General features: G+C 40.7%; 1 protein-coding gene and 1 long non-coding RNA gene across 3 annotated transcripts in view; one reads left to right on the forward strand and one right to left on the reverse strand.

Moving 5' to 3' along the window:
• The first annotated feature begins 1,758 nt into the window (after window positions 1-1,758).
• On the forward strand, window positions 1,759-27,597 carry LOC139762548 (uncharacterized). Its single transcript, XR_011715739.1, has 4 exons — window positions 1,759-2,105; window positions 4,368-4,554; window positions 24,513-24,658; window positions 27,462-27,597. It is a non-coding gene; the product is annotated as an uncharacterized lncRNA (long non-coding RNA).
• The window catches only part of Cad89D (cadherin 89D), a 77,610-nt gene continuing 74,062 nt past the window's right edge, over window positions 24,323-27,870 (reverse strand). For both annotated transcript variants that reach the window (XM_071687568.1, XM_071687567.1), the window contains exons 29-30: window positions 27,364-27,632; window positions 24,323-24,735 (exon numbers count right to left, since the gene is read on the reverse strand). In XM_071687568.1, the coding sequence (XP_071543669.1) occupies window positions 24,507-24,735; window positions 27,364-27,632 (498 nt within the window). In that variant the 3' untranslated portion in view covers window positions 24,323-24,506. The remainder of the gene's footprint in view (window positions 24,736-27,363; window positions 27,633-27,870) is intronic.

Raw genomic sequence — 27,870 nt, forward strand, 5'->3', positions numbered from 1 at the left:
TTTTCTGAAACGTGTTTTATATTCCACAGAATATGGTGCTTTATTACCCTAAGTTGTTGTTCCATTATCCAAAAAAACTTGGGTCGACTATATACGAGGTAGACTTATAGGCGAGTTTATACGGTATATATATATATATATATATATATATATATATATATATATATATATATATATATATATATATATATATATATATATATATATATATATGTATACATATATATATATATATATATATATATATATATATATATATATATATATATATATATATATATATATATACATATATATGATTTATGCCCTAATGCTAACGTGTATGTCCAGGTTGTTTCCATCAATGTACATATGTGAGTGTCCCCCCCCTCCCCGAGTCTATGTACCTCCACACATGTAAATGTAAACAACACAGGGAATGCTCGTGTTGTGGGTCGTTGTTTACATCATAACAAAATGTAAATATACCGGTGTTTTGTTTATGGTACACTCATTTCTAGTATTGAATTAACCCTAAATTTTTCCTGATCAGGTAATATAGATATATATAGAGATATATTTATTTTTAGATACGAACTCAGTTTTATTTTATTTATCAAATATTTTTCACGTTTGAGATTATGAATTAAACACAATGATTTATTCTTTTAGGTTTGAATGAAACGATTGATGCCTGACCTAACATGCAATCATGTACATAACAATAATTTTGAAATTCATTTCCAACGTATATGATTTGTAATATTTTCTTTGTAATATAATTTGATCTTATTTCAAGATCTTTTCTGAAGTTTGTGGGTCTTGTCAAAACTACAAGATATTGTAGCCAAATGTCCCATACGTCACGTCTATGTAACCCGTGAAACAACAATGCAAAGGAAATAAATCCAATTTATGTAAAAAAGAATAAATTTGTGTCATTTTCCAGTTCTTTGTGTATTATGTTGATGAAAGTAAATGAACCTTTTGTATTATGTATTAATTTGACTATGAAGACATCTTATAAGTAAAGATGTATTCAGTAAGTATTATATATATATATATATATATATATATATATATATATATATATATATTCAGTAAGCATTATATATATATATATATATATATATATATATATATATATATATATATATATATATATATATATATATATATATATATATATATATTTTTATAAACTGTTGCTGTAGGTCACAGTGATGGGAACTAGTATTTGCTGATAACCACAGGGAAAAATGAAATGTGTTAAGTCCCAAGTGCACTTTTGTGTGATCAATACATCGTCAGAGGAGATATGTTAATCACACGAAATGTATTAGTCACATGAAAGTGCACTTGGGACTTATCATGTTTCATTTTTCCTCTTGGTTATCAGCATATATATAACTGTATTAGTACAATATGTACATAGCTATACAGACTAACTTACGTTGTTTAACCATACAAACATCAGGTAAAGAAATGAAAACCGTATCAGGTGTTGGGTCTCAAAGTGTTATGGCCGTCAATGCCAAGTTACAGCCACCACACGACGAAAACATACGCGCCTCCTTCAGGTGTTCAAGATGAATCATAAAATCATATGATGGACCTTAACTAAATCAGCTGAAACCGAAACTATCAGTAATGAGTGTTGTTAAAGAGGTGATCATAATCGTACAAAGGTTACGCGTGAATGAACATCTTAATTGAAACTGAATTCAGTACGGGGTTCATACGCTAGATGGCTCAGAGTCTTGCACCACTCGTGTTGATTCAGACCGAGTGTCCCGTCTTCTTAGAATGTTTTGACACCTGCAGTGTTTACGTTTTAGAATGAAGTGAAATTGATTACTGAGTAATCTCTTCTTTTACACAACATATCCTACCAAATTTTGCACTACACCCGAGCGATTACGAAGCAAGACCAGAGCAAGCAGCCTGTCAGCTTTTTACAGTTAGTGTCAGCGTGACAGCAGTCACTGGTGCATGGATTGTGTGGTAGCAGTCGACGGCCAGCCCTGGTACAACCAACGTCCTCCCAGTATCCTCATCGGCAGCACTGGACGTGTCCCCAGCAGATGTAGATATCAAGACAGCAGAGGAGCAGAGAGAATCGATCCGTGAGTACTGGCCCAGTGTTTTCCCTGCATGGAAGGTAGTTGTAGACATTATTAGCGTCCCTGTTTAAAGGACGTAGTCCGACTTGTCTGGTAAACTCCCACATTATCTGTATTAATTACGTTATGGTCACTATTGTTACGTATTACGTAATATAATGATTGTTTAGTTAGTGATGCAAATTCGTACGATGATTATTTTATGATATACCATCGTTCCTTTTTCCATTTAAAGTCACTAGTGGTATGAACTTGTCAGTATGGTTATACACCTGTTTACTCATTAAGGAAGTACAATTATTAGCATGGAAACCACTGAACTGTGATTTCATAAACTGTTGCGTGCAACAATGCAGATGAAACCCAGATCAGCCAAGCCAACCAGAGCAAAATAACGAAATCCAAACAACCGAGATGAGCCAAGCAGACCACAGGTCACCCCACATCCACATATATTCACCATTTTGTCACGTTCAGTTTTACTCTCACAGAACTGGAGAGAGTGTGGCTTATTTCCGTGGGTTTCGTCGGTCAGGGCTGTGTGACTGTGCTCAGCTGTAATCAAAATCTGTAAAACATTACTTTTTTTTTTTTTTTTTTTTTTGCTTTGTCGCTGTCTCCCGCGTTTGCGAGGTAGCGCAAAACATTACTAAAGGTGAAAAAACTTCGCTGGGATGATTGTTTACATATACAGACAACTTTAGGTAAGAAAATACGTAGATGAAAGAATGCATCAACGGACCTTTGACGGTAAAGTGTGTCCGTTAATGCATATTCTCCAGTAGATCCGGATGGTTTATTATGTATTAAGTAGAATGTTGACTATGTCGTAAAGTTCAGATTGTTAGACAAGTATAGCCATGGAAACCACAGTCACATTCTAGGCTATGTTAAGCAATGTATGACAAGGGTAGAACATGGACGCACAAATTACAGACCGGCGAGAGGTTGCAACGGTTATAACGTACAGGAGTTGCGTAAATGTGGCCTTTTTTCCTGAGTGAAGTACATACTTTTACGAATTTGGTAAAACTTGTGAAAATAGCATTAATAAAGTGCATAACTTTACCTTGCTTCCTGTTTTGAAGGGAAAACTGTTTATTATTTGAATACTTCCAGTTCACAGACCCACTAGTACAGACAGACTCGGGACGAGCTCAGATCACAGCACAGCCACAGACATCATGCCCAACTGGTAACAGACAAACTACGCCACAGGTACACACAAGCAGTGGGCCACAGACTTAATACCACGGGCACAGACAGCTTGACCCAGCAGCCACAGACTACCAAGAAAAATCACATCATTCACTGCAGGAACAGATAACGGACAGCTGGACGCATCTACAGACCAGCAGACAAACCCACAGACAGCCGGACATAGTCACAAATAGCTGGACACACCTACAGATGGCAAGACATAGCCACATACAGTTAAGCACAGCAAAAGATAGTCACAGACCCCGTAACTAATACGGACAAGCAGACGGCCAAACAGGAGCCACATACTACATAAGATATACGTACAAACAGCCCAGAAGATACAGATAAACGTCGACAACGAGACAGGATCAGTGATAATGATGAACACAACTAAAGGTAAACAATGACAGTTTGCAAAGAAATGATTCAGACTCAGTTATGTTAACACAGTAGCTCTAAACACTCGCACTTATCACCCAGAATGGTTTAGACACTCCCGTGTCCTTCCCTGCATACAGGGACACAGAAATGGCTTAGACATATGAGGAGGACGAGTGAGGAGAAAATGATTTAGAGGAGTTATGCGTCAGAAGGGGCTTCAAGGAACAAGGCGGACGGGGAAGACGGAATGAGGTGGAAGGTCGGAGTGAAGTATGCTTTGAGTTATCGGGGCCTGAACATGCAGGAGGGTGTGAAGTATGCATAGGATAGATTTAATTGGAATTATGTGACATACTGGTAGCGACGTACTGTCAGTGGACTGCACCAAGGACATATGGAGTGGTCGGGGAAACCACAGAAAGGTTTGTAGGGTCTAGTTGTGGACTGGGGGCTCTAGTTTCAGTACATTATATATTACAGGTAGAGTAGATATGTGCAGATAAGTACCGTTTCTTTGTTTGTTCCTGGCGCTACCTCTGTAGCACGGGAAACTGCGAAAAAATATTGAGGATAAGATCATAAGGGAAAGTAGAGGATGAAGGCAGTGTATTGTGTTATGCGGAAAGTATTCCAAGTAAAGAGCTTACAAGAGATGTATCATGTATTTTCCCCCTTCGGCAGGACCACTGACAACCACTGCGGGTGTTCGCTGAGCGTGGTGCCCTACCCCAGCTAGTGGTTGTGAGTTGTGCCCCGCTGCCAGAGGCTTCCTGCTGTTCGCTGCCAGACGCATCCAGAACCACAGGAAGTTGAGCCCCATGTGAACTTTGAACGTAGCAACGTAGAAGACGGCATGGTGGACGGTCAGGTAAGGAGGTAATTCATTGTCTATTTGGCTTTTTCCTGATGTGTACTGTTTTTTTCATGGCATTTCGTCATATTGGCTGCAATCCTCATCGTAGGTTGGTGCAGTGGACGGTGGAGGGAGGAAAGAGAAGGTAGACTGTGATGGCATGAGTCCACGCGTGAACACCTTAGCTCAGAAATATAGAAGATTGCTGTAGGTCTTGCCATGGAAAATATAGAAAAGAAAAATCAATTCTATTATTCATAATGCCCCCCTGCCTGGCAAGCTATAAGAACTGCTGCTGATGTGTTATATAAACAAGCAGGGAGTGAGAGAATTAGAGGGTGAGGGGGGTGGGGGTGTGAGGTAGTCAGGTTAGAGGCTGCCCCGTTCGTAGAAGGTTCGTGTCTGTGGTGTAGGCGAGATGATACAAGATATCGAAGTGTATCTTGCACTTGTTTGTTGTCTGACTCGGTAGGACTGTACCTAGCACGGGCCCTTGTCTTCTGACATCCTCTCTCTCTCTCTCTCTCTCTCTCTCTCTCTCTCTCTCTCTCTCTCTCTCTCTCTCTCTCTCTCTCTCTGTACCATTCATCGATGTAATTATAATAGTCGTTTGTGATTAATTATTATTACGATACATAGAGGGAGTTCTGCACCCACGGATTCCGTGTCTGGACCTTCCTCCTCCGTCGTACAACTTTATAAAGGTCTCACATGGTGGCAACGTTCACAGCTCCGTCACTTGATGTCCCACTCCTCCATCACTCACTCTTATGGCAAAAAAGTACTTCTTTAATGTCGTTTCTGACCAATCCCACACTTGATTTCCTGCCAAGGCCTCTCTGATCTATTTCCATATCTTTCGTAGAAGTCTTCACTTCTGACATTAAGAAACGCTTAAAAACGAACATGTTGGGATGATCACTCCTTACTCTTCTCTCTTCCATAGTGAACAAATTTATGGCATCTAAACCTTTCCCTGTAAACCTTTCCCTGGCAAGTTTTTTTGTACTTCATTGTGTAGTGACCAAACCTGAGAAGCATTTTCTAGTTATGCACTTGTTCATACAGTGTGAACACTTCGCTGACCATTTATCAAATGTACTTAATGTGATTCTAATGTTTGCCAACTGATAGTTTGCCTCACTATTCCCCTGAGGTGGAGCGCTGATGACGGCTTGCTTCACTGTCGACTTCCGGCTCCGTCTTACACAGTTTCTTGTTGCTTTTTCTCGTTAGTTGACATACGCATTGAAGCTTTTTTCTCGTGGTTCCCAGTCTCATTAAACTGCATTTACTTGTGTTGAGTTTGACTAACATGGAGTATGTGTAGGTCATCTTGCACGGTGATCCAGTCCTCCTCAATATCTTCTTCCGTTATGACCTCGACGTCATCCGCCAACGTATTCAGGCGCGGGTCCTGCCCCTCAGGCGCGGGTCCTGCACCTCAGGCGCGGGTCCTGCCCCTCAGGCGCGGGTCCTGCACCTCAGGCGCGGGTCCTGCCCCTCAGGCGCGGGTCCTGCCCCTCAGGCGCGGGTCCTGCACCTCAGGCGCGGGTCCTGCCCCTCAGGCGCGGGTCCTGCACCTCAGGCGCGGGTCCTGCACCTCAGGCTCGTCATTTACATAGATCAACAAAAACTGTCGTCCCAGTACTGACCCCTGTGGCTTGTTATTGGTGACCCAAGATGGTTCTTCCTGACATGCATCATTTGTTCCCTTCCATGAAGGTATATTGCTTCGTGGTCATCAAAGACATCTTGTTCCTACATGAAGGTATAACTTTATCATCCTCTTGTGCGGTACCAAAATGTATTTTGGGAGTTCAGGTACACACATCTAATCAACCTTCTTTTCTGTACAAGTCAGAGTGGGAGACAAAGTTCTACATACGACCTTCTTTCCCTCAATCACTGTTGTCTCGCAAGTTGTCATCTATTTTTTCTTAACCTTCCTTGTAATTTCCAGACCACACCCGTCAGAGATGCTGGTCTGTGGCTCATCACAATATCTTAATCTCCTTTCTTAAAGATGGGCATGAGATTTGTCGTCTTCTAGTCCCTTGTTACTTTTCCTTCCTCCAGCAACGTCGCCCTGACGTTTGAGTGGGTGTGTCTGCTGCGCACCTGTGTGGCACCAGGTAGGAAGGAACGTTATCAAGAGCATGAGCTGCCATATATAGGCCAAGGTTCACATGAGACTTTAGCAGACATTTTCCGGTTTGGTTTAGTGAATCTACTTCGACTCGTTCATGTTCTCAATCCTGTTATGGTCTTCATTGCTTCCCGTGGCCTACCTTCACCGCACAGAACCTACACACAGACACACACACGAGTATATATATATATATATATATATATATATATATATATATATATATATATATATATATATATATTTATTTTGCTTTGTCGCTGTCTCCCGCGTTTGCGAGGTAGCGCAAGGAAACAGACGAAAGAAATGGCCCAACCCACCCCCATACACATGTATATACATACACGTCCACACACGCAAATATACATACCTATACATCTCAATGTACACATATATATACACACACAGACACATACATATATACCCATGCACACAATTCACAATGTCTGCCTTTATTCATTCCCATCGCCACCTCGCCACTCTTGGAATACCATCCCCCTCCCCCCTCATGTGTGCGAGGTAGCGCTAGGAAAAGACAACAAAGGCCCCATTCGTTCACACTCAGTCTCTAGCTGTCATGCAATAATGCCCGAAACCACAGCTCCCTTTCCACATCCATATATATATATATACTAGTGTGTATGTGTGGCATCATATATACTTTCTTTATACAAGATGCTTCAAGGGTATTACCAGGGGCGCTACATGAACTGGGGAGAAACCCGCTTAGATGTCTGTGTTTTTTCTTTTTGAGAGACTCGGCGTGTGAGAGCAAGTGAGGGGAGGCGGGGAGAGAGAGAGAGAGAGAGAGAGAGAGAGAGAGAGAGAGAGAGAGAGAGAGAGAGAGAGAGAGAGTTAGGGAGGTAGTGAGGGTCAGGCGGGTGAGGTAGTGAGAGCTGGTGGTGGAAGGAGTAACTTGAGCTACGCACAACTCACCATTATAACGTTGGTTAAACTCCTCAGATGTTTGTACACTCGACTTGTTATTTTGAAGTGGAGAAATGGTGGTGGAGAGATGGTGGTGGAGGGATGGTAGGGGAGAGGTGGTGGTGGAGAGATGGTGGTGGAGGGATGGTGGTGGAGAGATGGTGGTGGAGGGATGGTGGTGGAGAGATGGTAGGGGAGAGGTGGTGGTGGAGAGATGGTGGTGGAGAGATAGTATTGGAGAGGAGAGACGAACGATGGGAGGGAGAAACTGCCAGTTACACTGGTCAGAAAACAGTATCAGCGTCATGAAGGTGGTCATTCCTCGTGTAGGGGCAGGATACAGCAGCAACAGTAGGGGCAGGATACAGCAGCAACAGTAGGGGCAGGATACAGCAGCAGCAGTAGGGGCAGGATACAGCAGCAACAGTAGGGGCAGGATACAGCAGCAACAGTAGGGGCAGGATACAGCAGCAGCAGTAGGGGCAGGATACAGCAGCAGCAGTAGGGGCAGGATACAGCAGCAACAGTAGGGGCAGGATACAGCAGCAGCAGTAGGGGCAGGATACAGCAGCAGCAGTAGGGGCAGGATACAGCAGCAACAGTAGGGGCAGGATACAGCAGCAGCAGTAGGGGCAGGATACAGCAGCAACCATCAGAACGTAAGTTCTCTCGGGAATCAGACATAACCATATTTCATCCTCCCTCGCTCAGCTCAGCCACCTACCCACTAAACCTTCTCCTGTGTCAGTGTACGTTCTATCCTTGCCTCCACATAGCCCCTAGCCACGTACCCTTCACCCATGCCGTCATGTAAAAGCTTTGCAATGTTTATGTTTGTCTGATTATAGATAGATATGGACAAAACTACATGTGTGAATAAGCAGTTGACAATATTTTACCAAACTGCATGTTTTCATTAAGGAAATACTCAAACCATATCTTGAGGTGAATTAAGAATTATCTCGAATATTATCAAAGTAACAGCGTTATCCTCACTCGTAGTTACTGTTTTTGTGTATATTGATGTGTCCTCCGCTCTTACACTTGAGAAAATCCTTGCAAGCTATTTTGGGGACCGTCTGGGTAAACTATGCATATTACTCTGTTGTTTTCCCTGGAATAGTAATGGTTAAGAGCAGTTAGTGTTGACACGGCCTCGGGCAACTGGTCATAGACAGAGTTCATGACTGGGGGGGGGATGGGTAGCAGGTATAGGATAAGGGGGAACAGGTCATGACCAGGGCTAAAGAAGCAAAACCAGGTAGAGCCTGTAGGAAAGCCAGAGACAAGACTTGTTATGGTTTGCAGGTGTATGATTGGTGCAGCTGAGGAGGGCTGACCTACCTCCCCCTCCCTTCCCTGCCTGACACTGGAGGCCAGCTGAGCAGTAAGGTAGCCCCCCCCCCCCACCCCCCTAGTAGCGTTATATACACTAGCAATTTTCAGATCAACCGCAAGTGAAAATACAGTGAGAAAAGTTTGGAAGGTCAAGTGTGGAAATTGAATGTGTGATGTTAGCAAGGAGGGTATATGTGTCAGTAGTGAGGGTGTAGGTGTCAGCAGGAACGGTGTAGGTGTCAGCAGGAAGGGTGTAGGTGTCAGCAGGGAGGGTGTAGGCATCGGTAGAGGGAGAGGTGGAAGGTATGGTCGGGTCGTGTTGGTGTCTGGAGGAAGTGAGTCAGGTGGGCGTGTCAGCCAGGGTCAGGACTTGCTGGTGTCATGTGGTCATTGTGGAGAACAAGGCCCCAGTAGGGATGGCTAATGACGATGGCGGGGCTACGTCAGCAGGTGCCTGAGGTGCAGCCAAGACATAACAAGACGTCATACAAAAATGAAAATGACTGTTCCCCGAGCTGGATGTGAGGTGATAGTCCATAGGTGTCTCTCAGGGGGAACGTGATGGTCCAGCAGTGTCCCCAGGGACGTGATGGTCCAGCAGTGTCCCTAGGGACGTGATGGTCCAGCCATACCATCATTGGTCTCAGGCAGGAGACTTGTGGAAGATCAACCCAAACATTTTCTTTGCTACGACTTCTGTTTTTATTCATGTAGGACGACGACCTTCACGTGTTTGGTTAGTCGAGAGTGGAGTGTGGTGGTACAGAGTGGATGGTGGTTGTTCCCCCTAGAGTAGATGTTGATGGAGGTGGGTATCACACCGTAAAGGGAGCAGGACCCATCGGTCCACACTTGGGGAACTATACACAATCGGCGCGGCGGACAGACGCGTCGCAGCCAGACGTGAGCGCCTCTGTGGCTCTGGGTTTCTCGTCTTACACAGCGACAGTTTGTCTCGCGTTAAAGCGTTTTGTTTGTTTGGCGTCTTGCCTGGATATTGGGACGAAGTGGATGAACTTCTGGTTGCTAGATGTTGTTTGGGATTACCCGTTGTGTTTTGAAATAGAATCTTGGATACTTCATGACATATTGTTTTCAGGAACCATAAGTTTTAAATTTTTGGAGAGGGAATGGTGTTATCACTGTATACTGGAGTTTGTATGACGGTTGTGATAGTGTAGTTTTGGTACTGATGGTGTGATGATGGTGTTGGTAGTAGTGTTCTTGTGATTGTGGTATTCATATGGTGATGGTGGCGGTGATGCTGGTGGCAAACAATATTTAGGTATAATTCTTTTTTTCCGGTTATTTTCCTACATCAGAAACAGCAAAAGTTGTAACACACCTTGAGGAACCATTAGTTCTTTCCTTATCACAACGTGGAAATGCTCACGTAACATATCTTCTCTGTTGTTTCCCATTAGGTAACTTTGAGATGACATCAGTAGTCCCTCCCTAACACCAGCCTGGAAACAGTGAACAGTTCTTTGAGAGATGTAGGGACAGAACAACCAGAGGACATGAAATTAAGCAACAAACTTTTAAAGGAAGGGAGTGGATGTAAAGAAAGTTTTGTATAGCATGAGTAGGGTGAATGAATAGGATAAACTAGGTCATGAAATTGTGAATGTGGGCAGTATACGTTAGTTTAAAGACTTGTGATAGCATACATAATTCAAGAGCTGGGCCCAATTAATGTAAAACTCTCTCCCCGTACAGTCCAAATTCGTATTCACGGAAAGATTTCTTTAACCAGATCACTGTAAGACGCTCCGTATGTGTCCTGTTTATTGGTCTGTTGTTTCATAATAAAAATCAATATCATGTTAAGTCTACCAATCGTTTTTTTTTTTGTAAAGTAAATGTATATATCAAAGATTCTAGCTAAATTTTTAGAGTGAAATCTTAAATATCTAAAGGTGAATCGTCTCGAGCATTTTTCTTTAAATCTGACTAACCTGGAAGGTGTTATATCCAGCGGCAATATTTGCTCCGGGTCTCACTACCATGCAACAGATGGTCGACGCCTGAGCGACCATCTACCTCATAATACTCAATTTCCCGAGTCTGTCCCGTCAAAGAACCATTTTCTTTGATCGCCAAGCATCGCCTCCTGTCTGGCGGTGTTGTATATTAACATACATCTTACGACAAAGCTATGAATAATTCAAAGTCTGTATCTTCCCTCACCCTCGTCGCCAGTCTGTGATCACTCAGGATGCCAAACGCTTAAGATACATCCATCTGTAGATGGCATCGTCTCCCTGGTGTGAGGATATTAATCTTTTATTCCAGCCACAAGGTGGTGTTGGCGAGCGTTGCGAGAGGCTAACTCCCTCATCCCACACACTCGCTACAGTATAATACATTCCGGGTCGCTGATCGTCAATAAATAGATAATGAGTTCTACACATTTTCTCTCGCTAACTATGCTTCTCCTCCCTGAGGGTGCACTATAATGATATTTCTAAATACATCATGTTGGAAGTTCCTTACGTTTCCATTCACTTAATGCTCGTAGCCGTAGAGGTTCCTCGTTAGAATTGTTATATTATCTTTTATTACTACCTTTCTCATAGGTCGCTGGCCGTAAAACCCAACAAACAACATTAGCTTAACTTGTTTCACGAGTCCACAACTTCCCTGTTGAAGCTATGCTTCCCCACGCCCCGCCGTTCGCTTCCTCACATCTCTCAGTGAAGTTCCTCACATCCCCTCATACAGTTTCTCTCGCCTTTCCTTGTATTACTGACATCCCTCCATACACTACCTCACCCATCCATACACTACCTCCCATCCTTCCTTACACTTCATCACGTTCCTCCTTAAACTTCCTCACTTCCCACCGTACTCATGCTTACATCTATCGTTACACTTCATGTCCCTCCGTGCGCTACCTCACGTCCCTCATTACACTTCCTCATGTTCCTCCATACACTTTCTCGTGTTCCTTCGTACTTTATCTCATGTCCCCCCGTACACTTCAACATCCCTCTACACACTACCTTATATCCCTCCTTACACTTCCACGAATGCTGCCAGTATTACTTGTATCATGACTCATCGTAGAGTTGTACCTTTGAGGTCAAAGCCACACGTGGAGTTTTGATATTTTTTGTTTCAGACTTGTAGTATAGGGAACAAACAACCAGAAGTCCCTCAGCATCACATAAGAGGCATGCTTATAAACTTAACATGAACAGTGTGTGGTGCCTCTTTTTCTGACCGCTTGGACCAGTGATCTTTAAAACATCCATTCTTTGTGTCGTAGAAAACCTTTTTTCCAAAATCTTGTATGGGAAACAGCGTAGAGATCAGGATGATACTTTGTGCAAGTATTACCCATCACCAGATAATGTGACATGACTACCCAATCCTTCAAGTGGCATACCTGTAAATTGGCCACAGCTGAGGTCATGGGAATTTTGAAGTCCACTTAATAACGTTTCAACGATTCTACAATCGTTGATACTTTGTGCAAACGTTACCCACTACGAAACTGAGTTCTGGAGCCTTTTCAGGAACGTTACAACCCATACCCGACTGCACCGTTACATTATTTTGTTATATTATTAGCCCACCACCTAGTAGCTTCCTCCTGCCTTCAGCATCATAGCACGGGTCATTATATATATATATATATATATATATATATATATATATATATATATATATATATATATATATATATTTTTTTTTTTTTTTTTCTTTTTTTTTTTTCTTCTTTTTTTTGCCGCTGTCTCCCGCGTTTGCGAGGTAGCGCAAGGAAACAGATGAAAGAAATGGCCCAACCCACCCCCATACACATGTATATACATACGTCCACACACGCAAATATACATACCTACACAGCTTTCCATGGTTTACCCCAGACGCTTCACATGCCCTGATTCAATCCACTGACAGCACGTCAACCCCGGTATACCACATCGATCCAATTCACTCTATTCCTTGCCCTCCTTTCACCCTCCTGCATGTTCAGGCCCCGATCACACAAAATCTTTTTCACTCCATCTTTCCACCTCCAATTTGGTCTCCCACTTCTCGTTCCCTCCACCTCCGACACATATATCCTCTTGGTCAATCTTTCCTCACTCATTCTCTCCATGTGCCCAAACCATTTCAAAACACCCTCTTCTGCTCTCTCAACCACGCTCTTTTTATTTCCACACATCTCTCTTACCCTTACATTACTTACTCGATCAAACCACCTCACACCACATATTGTCCTCAAACATCTCATTTCCAGCACATCCACCCTCCTCCGCACAACTCTATCCATAGCCCACGCCTCGCAACCATACAACATTGTTGCAACCACTATTCCTTCAAACATACCCATTTTTGCTTTCCGAGATAATGTTCTCGACTTCCACACATTCTTCAAGGCTCCCAGGATTTTCGCCCCCTCCCCCACCCTATGATCCACTTCCACTTCCATGGTTCCATCCGCTGCCAGATCCACTCCCAGATATCTAAAACACTTTACTTCCTCCAGTTTTTCTCCATTCAAACTTACCTCCCAATTGACTTGACCCTCAACCCTACTGTACCTAATAACCTTGCTCATATTCACATTTACTCTTAACTTTCTTCTTTCACACACTTTACCAAACTCAGTCACCAGCTTCTGCAGTTTCTCACATGAATCAGCCACCAGCGCTGTATCATCAGCGAACAACAACTGACTCACTTCCCAAGCTCTCTCATCCCTAACAGACTTCATACTTGCCCCTCTTTCCAAAACTCTTGCATTCACCTCCCTAACAACCCCATCCATAAACAAATTAAACAACCATGGAGACATCACACACCCCTGCCGCAAACCTACATTCACTGAGAACCAATCACTTTCCTCTCTTCCTACATGTACACATGCCTTACATCCTCGATAAAAACTTTTCACTGCTTCTAACAACTTGCCTCCCACACCATATATTCTTAATACCTTCCACAGAGCATCTCTATCAACTCTATCATATGCCTTCTCCAGATCCATAAATGCTACATACAAATCCATTTGCTGTTCTAAGTATTTCTCACATACATTCTTCAAAGCAAACACCTGATCCACACATCCTCTACCACTTCTGAAACCACACTGCTCTTCCCCAATCTGATGCTCTGTACATGCCTTCACCCTCTCAATCAATACCCTCCCATATAATTTACCAGGAATACTCAACAAACTTATACCTCTGTAATTTGAGCACTCACTCTTATCCCCTTTGCCTTTGTACAATGGCACTATGCACGCATTCCGCCAATCCTCAGGCACCTCACCATGAGTCATACATACATTAAATAACCTTACCAACCAGTCAATAATACAGTCACCCCCTTTTTTAATAAATTCCACTGCAATACCATCCAAACCTGCTGCCTTGCCGGCTTTCATCTTCCGCAAAGCTTTTACTACCTCTTCTCTGTTTACCAAATCATTTTCCCTAACCCTCTCACTTTGCACACCACCTCGACCGAAACACCCTATATCTGCCACTCTATCATCAAACACATTCAACAAACCTTCAAAATACTCACTCCATCTCCTTCTCAGATCACCACTACTTGTTATCACCTCCCCATTTGTGCCCTTCACTGAAGTTCCCATTTGCTCCGTTGTCTATATACATATATATATATTACTTTGTCGCTGTCTCCCTTGTTAGCGAGGTAGTGCAAGGAAACAAACGAAAGAATGGCCCAACCCACCCACATACACATGTATGTACATACACGTCCACACACGCACATATACATACCTATACATCTCAACGTATACATATATATACACACATGTACATATACATATATACACATGTACATAATTCATACTGTCTGCCCTTTTTCATTCCATCGCCACCCCGCCACACATGAAATGACAGCCCCCTCCCCCCGCATGTGCGCGAGGTAGCACTGGGAAAAGACAACAAAGGCCACATTCGTTCACACTCAGTCTCTAGCTGTCATGTATAATGCACCGAAACCACAGCTCCCTTTCCACATCCAGGTCCCACAAAACTTTCCATGGTTTACCCCAGACGCTTCACATGCCATGGTTCGATCTATTGACGGCACTTCGACCCCGGTATACCACATCGATCCATTTCACTCTATTCCTTGCACGCCTTTTACCCTCCTGCATGTTCAGGCCCCGATCACTCAAAATCTTTTTCATTCCATCTTTCCACCTCCAATTTGGTCTCCCACTTCTTGTTCCCTCCACCTCTGACACATATATCCTCTCTGTCAATCTTTCCTCACTCATTCTCTCCATGTGACCAAACCATTTCAAAACACCCTTTTCTGCTCTCTCAACCACACTCTTTTTATTACCACACATCTCTCTTACCCTTTCATTTCTTACTCGATCAAACCACCTCACACCACATATTGTCCTCAAACATCTCATTTCCAGCACATCCACCCTCCTCCGCACAACTCTATCTATAGCCCACGCCTCGCAACCATACAACATTGCTGGAACAACTATTCCTTCAAACATACCCATTTTTGCTTTCCAAGATAACGTTCTTGACTTCCACACATTTTTCAATGCTCCCAGAACTTTTGCCCCCCTCCCCCACCCTTTGATTCACTTCTGCTTCCATGGTTCCATCCACTGCTAAATCCACTCCTAGTTATCTAAAACATTTCACTTCCTCCAATTTTTCTCCATTCAGACTTACCTCCCAATTAACTTGCCTCTCAACCCTACTGTACCTAACAACTTGCTCTTATTCACATTTGCTCTCAGCTTTCTTCTTTCACACACTTTACCAAACTCAGTCACCAGCTTCTGCAGTTTCTCACATGAATCAGCCACCAGCGCTGTATCATCAGCGAAAAACAACTGACTCACTTCCCAAGGTCTCTCATCCACAACAGACTGCATACTTACCCCTCTTTCCAAAACTCTTGCATTCACCTCCCTAACAACCCCATCCATAAACAAATTAAACAACCATGGAGACATCACACACCCTTCATGCAAACCAACGTTCACCGAGAACCAATCACTTTCCTTCCTACACGTACACATGCCTTACATCCTCGATAAAAACTTTTCACTGCTTCTAACAACTTGCCTTCCACACCATATATTCTTACTACCTTCCTCAAAGCATTTCTATCATATGCCTTCTCCAGATCCATAAATGCTACATACAAATTCATTTGCTTGTCTAAGTATATCTCACGTACATTCTTCAGAGCAAACACCTGATCCACACATCCTCTACCACTTCTGAAACCACACTGCCCTTCCCCAATCTGATGCTCTGTACATGCCTTCACCCTTTCAATCAGTTCCCTCCCATGTAATTTCCCAGGAATACTCAACAAACTTATACCTCTTTAATTTGAGCACTCACTTTTATCCCCTTTGCCTTTGTACAATGGCACCATGCAAGCATTCTGCCAATCCTCAGGCACCTCACCATGAGTCATACATACATTGAATAACCTTATCAACCAGTCAAGAATACAGTCACCCCTTTTTTAATAAATTCCACTACAATACCATCCAAACCCGCTGCCTTACCGGCTTTCATTTTCCACAAAGCTTTTACTACCTCTTCTCTGTTTACCAAATCATTCTCCCTAACCCTTTCTCTTTTCACACCACCTCAACCAAAACACCCTATATCTGCCACTCTATCATCAAACACATTCAACAAACCTTCAAAATACTCACTCCATCTCCTCACATCACCACTACTTGTTATCACCTCCCCATTAACCCCCTTCACTGATCCCATTTGTTCCCTTGTCTTACGCACTTTATTTACCTCCTTCCAAAACATCTTTTTATTCTTCCTAAAATTTAATGATACTCTCACCCCAACTCTCATTTGCCCTCTTTTTCACCTCTTGCACCTTTCTCTTGACTTCCTGCCCCTTTCTTTTATACATCTCCCTGTCATTTGCATTATTTCCCTGCAAAAATCTTCCAAATGCCTCTCTCTTCTCTTTCACTAATAATCTTACTTCTTCATCTCACCACTTACTACCCTTTCTTATCTGCCCACCTCCCATGCTTCTCATGCCACAAGCATCTTTTGCGCAAGCCATCATTGCTTCCCTAAATACATCCCATTCTTCCCCCACTCCCCTTACGTTCTTTGTTCTCACCTTTTTCCATTCTGTATATACATATATATATATTTATTTATTTATTATTTATTTATTTTGCTTTGTTGCTGTCTCCCGCGTTAGCGAGGTAGCACAAGGAAACAGACGAAAGAATGGCCCAACCCACCCACCTACACATGTATATACATACACGTCCACACACGCAAATATACATACCTATACACCTCAACGTATACATATATATACACACACAGACATATACATATATACACATGTACATAATTCATACTGTCTGCCTTTATTTATTCCCATTGCCATCTCGCCACACATGAAATAACAACCCCCTCCCCCCTCATGTGTGCAAGGTAGCGCTAGGAAAAGGCAACAAAGGCCCCATTCGTTCACACTCAGTCTCTAGCTGTCATGTAATGATGCACTGAAACCACAGCTCCCTTTCCACATCCAGGCCCCACACAACTTTCCATGGTTTACCCCAGACGCTTTACATGCCCTGGTTCAATCCATTGACAGCACGTCGATCCTGGTATACCACATCGTTCCAATTCATTCTATTCCTTGCATGCCTTTCACCCTCCTGCATGTTCAGGCCCTGATCACTCAAAATCTTTTTCACTCCATCTTTCCACCTCCAATTTGGTCTCCCACTTCTCGTTCCCTCCACCTCTGACACATATATCCTCCTTGTCAATCTTTCCTCACTCATTCTCCCAATGTGACCAAACCACTTCAAAACACCCTCTTCTGCTCTCTCAACCACACTCTTTTTCTTACCTAACATCTCTCTTACCCTATTATTACTTACTCAATCAAACCACCTCACACCACATATTGTCCTCAAACATCTCATTTCCAGCACATCCACCCTCCTCCGCACAACTCTATCCATAGCCCACGCCTCGCAACCATACAACATTCTTGGAACCACTATTCCTTCAAACATACCCATATATTTTTTTTTTTATTATTATTTTGCTTTGTCACTGTCTCCCGCGTTAGTGAGTTAGCGCAAGGAAACAGACGAAAGAATGGCCCAACCTTCCTACAACACATGTATGTACATAAACACCCGCACACGCACATATACATACCTATACATGTCAATGTATACATGCATAGACGTATATATATATACACTTGTACATATTCATACTTGCTACCTTCATCCATTCTCATTGCTACCCTGCCACACATGAAATGGCACCCCCCTCCCCCTCGTGCTCACGAGGTAGCGCTAGGAAAAGACAACAAAGGCCACATTTGTTCACACTTAGTCTCTAGCTGTCATGTGTACTGCACCGAAACCACAGATCCCTTTCCACATCCAGGCCCCACAAAACTTTTTATGGTTTACCCCAGACGCTTCACATGCCCTGGTTCAATCTATTGACAGCACGTCGACCCCAGTATACCACATCGTTCCATTTCACTCTATTCCTTGCATGCCTTTCAGGCCCCGATCTCTAAGAATCTTTTTTACTTCCTCCTTCCACCTCCAGTTTGGTCTCCCACATCTCGTTTCCTCCACCTCTGACACATATATCCTCTTTATCAATCTTTCCTCACTCATTCTCTCCATGTGACCAAACCATTTCAATACACCCTCTTCTGCTCTCTCAACCACGCTCTTTTTGTTACCACACATCTCTCTCATCCTTTCATTACTTACTCGATCAAACCATCTCACACCACATAATGTCCTCAGACATCTTATTTCAAACACATCCACCCTTCTTTGCACAACCCTATTTACAGCCCATGCCTCACAACCATATAACATTGTTGGAACCACTATTCCTTCAAACATACCCATTTTTGCCTTCTGAGATAACGTTATCACCTTCCACACTCTCTTCAATGCTCCCAAAGCCTTCGCCCCCTCCCCCACCCAGTGACTCACTTCTGCTTCCATGGTTCCATCCGCTACCAAATCCACTCTCAGATATCTAAAACACTTCATTCCTCCAGATTTTTTCTGTTCAAACTAACTCCCAATTGACTTGTCCCTCAACCCTACTGAACCTAATAACCTTGCTCTTATTCACATTTACCCTCAGCTTTCCTCTTTCACACACTTTACCAAACTCCGTCATCAGCTTCTGCATTTAGTCATGCGAATCAACCACTAGCGCTGTATCATCAGTGAACAACAACTGACTCACTTTCCAATCCCTCTAACCCACAACAGACTGCATACTTGCCCCTCTCTCCAAAACTCTTGCATGCTCCATCCTAACAACCCCATGCATAAAAAAATTAAGGAACCATGGAAACATCATGCACCCCTGCTGCAAACTGACATTCATTGGGACTCTGTCACTTTCCTCTCTTCCTACTCATATACATGAGAATATATATTCTCATGACCAAGTGCACAAGCACCAATAATCACCCAGCTTTCTCTAACCACTTTCAGTTTTACCCAAATCACTCTATAATTTACTTTCTTGCACTCCATCACATACTTCCACAACTCCTGCTTCAGGAGTAGTGCTACTTTTTCCTTAGATCTTGTCCTCACACCAACCCATGACTTTACTCTCAAGACTTTCCCAAACCACTCTTCCCCTTTACCCTTTAGCTTCGTTTCACTCAGAGCCAGAACATTCAGGTTTCTTTCCTCAAACATACCCCTCTAACCTTTTAATAACTTTTCTTATCTATTCCTGTATGACATTTTTTCTATTTTTTTCAAGTGTAACAAAAGATCTCTCTCTGTACAGAATGAATGGCAAACAATATAAAAGTAAATTTAGCCATGTAAAGTCCATGATAAGTTCATATTTTTAAAAACAGATGAGCTTTCCCAGTGAAATATCAGTTGGTATAGTGAATAGGGAACTATAAGTTTAAGTATTTGAAAGTAAAGTTTAATTCAGATGGTAGTGGGAAAGCTGAAGTTGTGAGAAGAGGCATACAAGAAAGAATAGATGCTCTGGAATATTGTGGATATGACGAATTTATGTTTGTGTTTCAAATTTCGAGAGCTTTGTCATTAGATTTCTTTTAAGTCCAGAGCAGTAAAAACAAAAGCACTATAGATGGATAACTTATGTAGTATTGTTGAAATTAGGAGAGTAGATGGACTTCCAACTGAAGTTAAGAAATGCATGGTGTGAAAAAATTGTCAAAAAGACATTCGAGTGAAGGCCTTTCAAGGTGGTATGACTATTTAAGATGCATGGCAGATGATAGTTAGGCACAAACTTTATATGTAAGTATATTCAAAGTTACAAGGGAAAAAGATATACCAAAAAAATACAGTATGATGAAATATTTGAAAAGTTAAAGTTATTTCAAATTAGAATACCAGAGGAATGATTTCTGATAGTGTGGTATGAAAATTGTTCTTGTGTGTGTGTGGCTTGAACTCTGAAGAGAAATATTAATTTCACCTGGTAAATAAACATTGCATATAGCCCATATAGTGTGGAAATTTAGAAATGCTTTCATTAGTGTGGAAATACATGTTAATGTTAGCACCTAGGATGTGAGTTGAGGATTCTTGTGGGTGAACATCGACCCATGCACTGTTCATAGAAATGGAGGTAAAGATATGTATATTGAAGGATAAACAATCAAATTTTCAAATATTCAAATAAAACATTTGATGTAGAGTGTGTAACACCTGAGAGAATATGTAATTACTTTTAATTTGAGCATGCTAAAGTGTATTCGAGTGAGCTATAGAAAGTAAAATCAGAAATGGATTTGGAACAGTAGTGTGAAATGTGAAGTTTAGGTGCAATGTGGATTTTGTATGAAAACCTTTAGCATTAAAAAGAGTGTTAGAATGAAGAGCTACATGAGATACATAAAACCAAGCAGAAAGGATTTTTTTCAAGAAGGAATTTTATCTGTGAATTATGGAGGAAATGTCAAAGTGTGGGTTACGAACTAAAAAATGCCATAATGGAGTAAATTTCCAGTTCTGGAGAGGCCACGGGCTTGATGGAGAAGAGGAAGGGTGTAAATTGATGAGGCATAGTAATCATAAATGGAAAGAATCCCCGAGTCTAATATTTTTTGGAAGTGTTGATTTCATTAAATGATCATTTGATGAAATGAATGAACAGGCTTCCACTCCCTTAAAGAACTTTCCTTCATTATCATCAATTTTTATATACATGAGAAATAGTCTTTACCTAAATGATCATGTCAGCATCCTCCTCTTTACAAAAAATTCTCTGAGAATGCTACACAGACCTTCCTCAAACTTTTGTTGATCTGTATTCTTTAGGATGTTTCCCTTGCTGAGAAGGATTACTTTGTAGGAAGTAGTTGGTAGGCAGCCAACGACTAGAGAGGTATGTTTCCAATACTACCCGCCTGGGTATCAGGAGGGTTAGTGACATTTGCTCAGTGAACTAGCACTTTAATGGTTGTAAAGTTGCACTTTTCTGACCTAGGTAGCTGACTTTTCTTTCTGCCTCACTAATGTGTGGACTACTTGTATTCTGTCCTCAAACATACAATCTCTCCTTGTTGTATGTAACACTTGACAACACTGGCTCATGCAGCTCATTCTTTGTAACTTTAGATTTTCCTTAGATGAGCTCTATGCGCTTGCCCTGCCTTTTGGCAAAATGGTAGGAGCAGTAGATAGTAGAAGGTAGGAACATTTAGGCAGGATTATCAGGTAGAAACATTAGGTAGAAGTAGTAGATAGGAGCATTAGATAGAGGTAGTCATTAGGAACAATAGGTGGGAGCCTCTGCAAACACTGTGCTAGACTTGCCATCTACCAGTCGCCTGTTGAGGGCGAGGCCCGAAATGCTAAGATGGGGCACTGGAATTCATTAATTATGGAGACTGTTGCCATGGCTACCCCTTTGAGGGAGTTCAAACTGGAACAGGCATCAGTGATATAGATAGATAGATAGGATTCCTTGTCTTGGGCCTCATCTCTGCATCCAGTGCGCACTAATCACTGATGCCTGTTGCACACACAGTCTTTTGTTCTTTCACTCTTTGTATGATCTTTCCTTGTATGTATTCCCAATCCTTTTCATTGTATGTTCTCTTTCTGCTATTGCCAGTACATTACTTAGTTTAGGGTGGAAGAGTACTGGAGGGAGAGAAATGAAGTAAGAATGCATAGAAAGGTGTAAGCAAGGGAGGCATGGAAGGACAGGGGTAGTGGAACCTCTTTTGTCGTGGCCATCCCCTTCATACAGGCTCCCAGAGGGAATGGGCATCAGAGATATGAATGGAATAAATAGACAAATGCTGTATTTGGACTGGAATGTCTGTTTAACAAACACTAATTTTCCATATGTAACTTATTCATGTGTAGAAGCAATTTCATCTTTTAAATGAAAATAATACAAAATACAAAAAATTTACAATAATGAATGTCATAAATTTTGAAAATATTCTTAGTATGCAAAATTCAGGAAAAGTGCCATGAGTACAACTCTTTTATGTTCATGATGATTATAAATTTTTGTCACTGTACTAGATTAGGATAACTCTTAAAGTTCTAAAACATACATATGTACTTTACAATAACTGTGTAATATTAAGTAAAAACTATATACAGGTACATAATCGTTGTATAAGATGACATGTAATTAATACACCATATGCCATTTGTAAAGCCTCAGTGATATAGGAACTAGCATTGTGTGGTCCCTTAATAGCTGGGACCTTTGGAACAGTCATTTTAGGCATAGTATCAATTTCTGTGATGGGTATTATTAGTACATTTGCCCTTGGAAAATTATTCTAAGGTTTACCATACTTTGTATTAAAGTGTTTCAGAATAATCAGGATTGTTAACTGCAATATAAGTAACTTTAACAACAGGCATAACTGTGAAATTTTGAAAATGCCTCAAAGTTGCATTTAAAATCAAAGTTTTTTCATATTTCTGTTACTCAAAAAAGTTGGTTCCAAAGATCACAGCAAACCAGAATAAATTAATATTAAATATTGTTTATAAAATAGATTTGTGGAATATTCTCTGCACTATAGAACACAGCTAACTTAAGAGACAGGTACCATCATAGTTCCCCTGTCCTGTTGACCTTGAGAATGCTGCAAGTAGTCAGCCAAACTGCTGTCTTGCATCACAGTACAAGAATATCTTTTTGGTTATTCATACAGAAGTATTCTTAATGAAAAATAATGTTACACTGGGCATGTACTGCTATGCAAAACACTCATTTTACTAAAACATCAGTCACTTCATGTATGCAAATTAACAGTAACTTGTCTGTTCCAATTGGTATCTGCTATTCTGTGTAATAAGTAGCCTGTGCCACTGTAAGTAAGGAAGGAACTTTTCCTTAAAGTCTTTATGTATTTTGTTAATCATCTCTCTTATTGACATTCACAATATTTTACCCTTATCATTATGGAATTTCTTCCATTTTCCATTTCCTAATGTCATACATTCCTATTGGCTTTCCTGCAAAAGGCTATTTTTTATTTTAGTGATAAGTTTCGGTAGGAGTCAGTGCTGTTAGAATATTACTTTAAAGAGATTCTTGATAATTCATTTTGCCCTTTACAACTTACTTTCTTGAGGCAAAATACATTTCTTTGAGAGCTTGAAAACTACTATTTTCAAAGACAATCCTGAAGCTACAATAATTCACTAGTTTCTCATTTGGCACTTTCACCTAATTCCCAGTAGCTAGATATCAATGCAAGCCATACTCTTTGTCAATCAATAGTAGTTTCTACATTTCAATTAATGCTTCATAAGTTTTTTTTTCATTTTCTCTAAACAATTCTAATGTATGTGCTAAACATGTACATTATTGTAGTAAAATTACAATCGTCAGTAATGATTATTAAATAGCTTACTTGAGTGTATATATAAATCACATATATTTTTTCTGATCTTGGATTAATAGCAACATAAGCTGCAGCTTTATACTTCATGATTGACTTATGTTTTACACATTAAAGTACAAGGAAGATACTTTGTTTCAAGTTCATTTGTTTGTATAGTATATTCACATCTTTGGAATGTGGATCTGATCCTGCTGCTTGGCGTCTTTTATATGCTGTGATGTGCAAGTTTCACCTGCATCCCTTGACTGACTGACTAAAATTATCTGCTACAACTAGTTTCAGTGGCAACCCTGTCGCAAAAACGAGTCCTAAGTTAAAATACCTACTGATCTTACAAAGGACTACATATCTATTCTGCAACAAAAATGAATAATCTTGTCTGTGGATGATAGTAATACAAATTTTTCATTCTTATCAGTTCCACTTCTGCTCTGCTAGCTTTAGTTTTAACCCTGTTATTTCTTTATTGAGCCATTTTTTTCTTTTGTTACTTTCTTATTGAGCCATGCTTTATTTTTCATAAAGCTACTTTTTGGCCTATCCTCTTAGAGTCGACTGAAATATTTTTAATGGTCAATGCATGTGAAAATTGTCAAAATGCACTACAAAAATATCATTAGCTTGTTTAATCTGCTTATTACAGTTCTGTCACATCACTTGGCAACAGACCACTACTTCCAGCCCCTCTTCCGGTCTGATCACCCGTTCTTTCTCTCTTTAACTGCGTGCGAGGGATGGTGTGGATGTGGGGATGTTTACGAGACATTGGTGGCTGCTCCAAACTATCAGGTGAGTGAGGTCTTGTTGAGGAACTGAGAGAGCAGTCTACGGTGGGCAGTACACGGGAAGTGGTGACTCCATATTGTCTGTGGAAATAATTCTCTTAATTAATACAGATATCTAAAAATCTAAAAACTAATATCTAGAGTAACTGACAAGCTTTGACTAAGGACTTATGAGCAAGGAAGATTATTTTGAAAGGGAGTTAAATTGTAGAAACTCGAAAAAAGCTAAGAAAATAATGTGAACCATCAGTGGAAACTATGTTGCATCAAAGTCTGATATTTGATAATGAGATGTGGGCACTTTAAGTATCAAAAATGATAGTAAAGAGAAAATAAGGGAAATGAAGTTTCCAGAAATGAATGTGGTAGGTACATGAGCAGATGAACAAAAAAAAATGTTACTTTGGTACCGAGACTGGAAATGCTACTAAAGTGTAAGTTGCAAAGTGGCATGGGACTTTGTGGAGAGAGTGGATTTGGAAATTAATGCAAAATTATCATACCCTTGGTCCACAGTAAATGGTCACTGGTTTTTATATATTAAAGGATGAAATGGCTTTTGTAGCACAGGATCTTCATTATTTTTTCCAAGTTCATGCTAGAAGTGCTAAACATAATCCAATCAAAAGTTGTAATTTGTTATTAGTTGTGTCATTAGAACTTGGAGTAATTATTAAATAGTTTCTTGTTTGTGACTTACTCCTAGAAATATTTTTGGTACTTTGAGATGAATATTAATCTTTAGTTCTTGAGGGCATCAGTTAACACATGGCATGAAAGGTGCTATTGGTATTAGCCTATACTCAAAATTTCTCGTTACAAGCTGAATTCTTTGTGCATAAGTCTCTGATGGTTGGCCAGAGAAGGCAACCCAAATAAAGGAAAAATCACTGAAGCTGCCCAGAGGCCTCAGTAGCCTGCTAGTGACCACAGTAGATGGTACCATGCCTTCACTTGGAACTTACCACTCATAGCACCTGCTACCATGCCACTGGCACCCACACTTAGGAAAGGCCACTCTGGCTAATGATATTTTTTCTTAGACTATGAATACTTGACTCATAATTCATATGAAAATCTTCTGGATTTGGTTGTTTTTTGAGCAACTAATAATATAAGCTAAAAGTTACAAATCTTGTGTACTTAGGATAGGCCAGTTTTGTAAGTAATGTGTTTTTCCTAAACTAGGAATGGTTGACTTATTTCTTAAGAAAAAAAGTTTTTTATTCATGTTATACTAGCTCCTATTCGTAAATAAAAATAATTATTTTGCTGTTTTTCTTGCATGTGGAATAGGAAAAAACTGATTGTGCTGATTGTGCACTGAAAGGATGGAATGAAGTTAAGACCATTTTGACCAATCATTTTTTTCAAATTTTGATTGTTAAAAATCCCAATAAACCTGATCGTTTAAAATCTCAATATATATGTTTCGTCATACTGAGTAAAGATCTGGGGTATAGATATATATATTTTTAAGCCTACATGGCAAGAGAAAGTAGTATAGGGATTAAGGTGATCTCATGTGTTTGTACATTTGGCTTTTCAAAGTGGAAAGGTTATAGGAAGAGGAGGAGATGTAAGACAGAAGTTCTAAAACTATGCTGTACAAAGAAAAAAGTTATTGTAATGCTAGTCCTTGTTTGGCTGGTTTCCACATGCCGTTTATGGAAAGAGGGAGAAGTTACTTTATCAACAACTCTTATGCTAGAATGACAGCATTAGAGAACAGGGAGAAGTTAAGCTAAAAGCAGGAAGTATGTGAAACATGGGCCACATCTTGTCAAATGCTTAAAGACAGAAATACAATTCTATGTGTTTAAGAATATGAGAACTGAGGAGATTTCTGATGACTTTTGTAGGGCTGGGCTGGGTTAAGGCATGCTTCTAAGAAGAGATATTTTGGATTTTGAGGCACAAAATAGATGAGCAAGGAATAGGGGCAAACTCCCTCAGGATATTAGATGTGCCATCTGGCCTTTACCCCTTTCCTACATGTAGCTCGTTCTAGCTCTGATGTATAGATGTGATATTATGTGTACATTGGTCAAGACATGTTAAGAGAAAATAATAGCAGTGGAGTTTGCTAACTTAATTGGAATTAGGGAAAGTAAAGAACGGAGCTGCAAAAAGGTTAGTCAACATTAAAAAAATTATGAAAGACATATAGATGATTCTTTTACGATAATATGTTGAGCAGAATGTTTGGCAGATGATAGGCTGGTCAGAGATATACAGTAATACTGATGAGAAGGGGTAGCCCATATGAAAGATGAACAGATAAAAAAAAGAACAATAGAGATATACCAGATAAAGAGCCATTTTTTGCATGAAGATGCTAAGAATGGATTTTAGTTTTGACAAATCAACTTAGACAGCAAATAAAGTAGGGAGTGCTCATATTATTAAATTCTAAAAGGATATACGTTGAGAATTTGGATGAGTGAAGTAAGAAGCTGTATGCATGTGATCTTTCTTCATACAACTGGGAAAAGTTAATAGTAGGCTAATACTGTATAAATCGGTGTGTACCCCCTGTGTGTACCTCCTGTTTTCATTCTTACTCCATTTCAGCCCTTCTCTATTTAGATCTCTTTACTCTTTAACCCTCTTTCCTTCCATCATGATATTATGAGAAGTTCAGTTGATGTTGGCATCGTAGACGTGAATTTAAGGAAAAACTTTTAGTATGACTATCACAGCCATTACCTATCATCTGTACAACACCAAGGTGGTCTGGGGATGGTGACTAGTGCAGGTGCATGATCCCTCTCATCCAAATCAGAACTTGATGGTTCTTCTTGCAGACGAGTTCCAAACCTTGAAGAGGCACGCTTTGACAGACCATTTTGAGGAACACCATTAACCTCAGGACCCCTACGCCGTTTCCGGGATGGGGCTTGATGAAGACAGGCTGGTACTTTATCATCTTCATCCGTATGGGATGACACCTGCTCATTTCGACTTGAATGCTGCAACTGGTAAAAGAAAGTTGTGAAACGTATTACTGTTTTGAGTTGAAGAACTGTAAACCAAAAGTGTCTTGAGTCAATCATTGTTTATATTTATTTTTTTTTCATACATGATCGCCGTTTCCCGCTTCAGCAAGGTAGCACCAGAAAACGAAAGAAGAATGGCCCATCCACTCCTACACATATATTTATATTTTATTTATTATACTTTGTCGCTGTCTCCCGCGTTAGCGAGGTAGCGGAA

The sequence above is a fragment of the Panulirus ornatus genome, chromosome 43, assembly GCF_036320965.1.
Source record: "Panulirus ornatus isolate Po-2019 chromosome 43, ASM3632096v1, whole genome shotgun sequence".
NCBI lineage: Eukaryota > Metazoa > Arthropoda > Malacostraca > Decapoda > Palinuridae > Panulirus > Panulirus ornatus.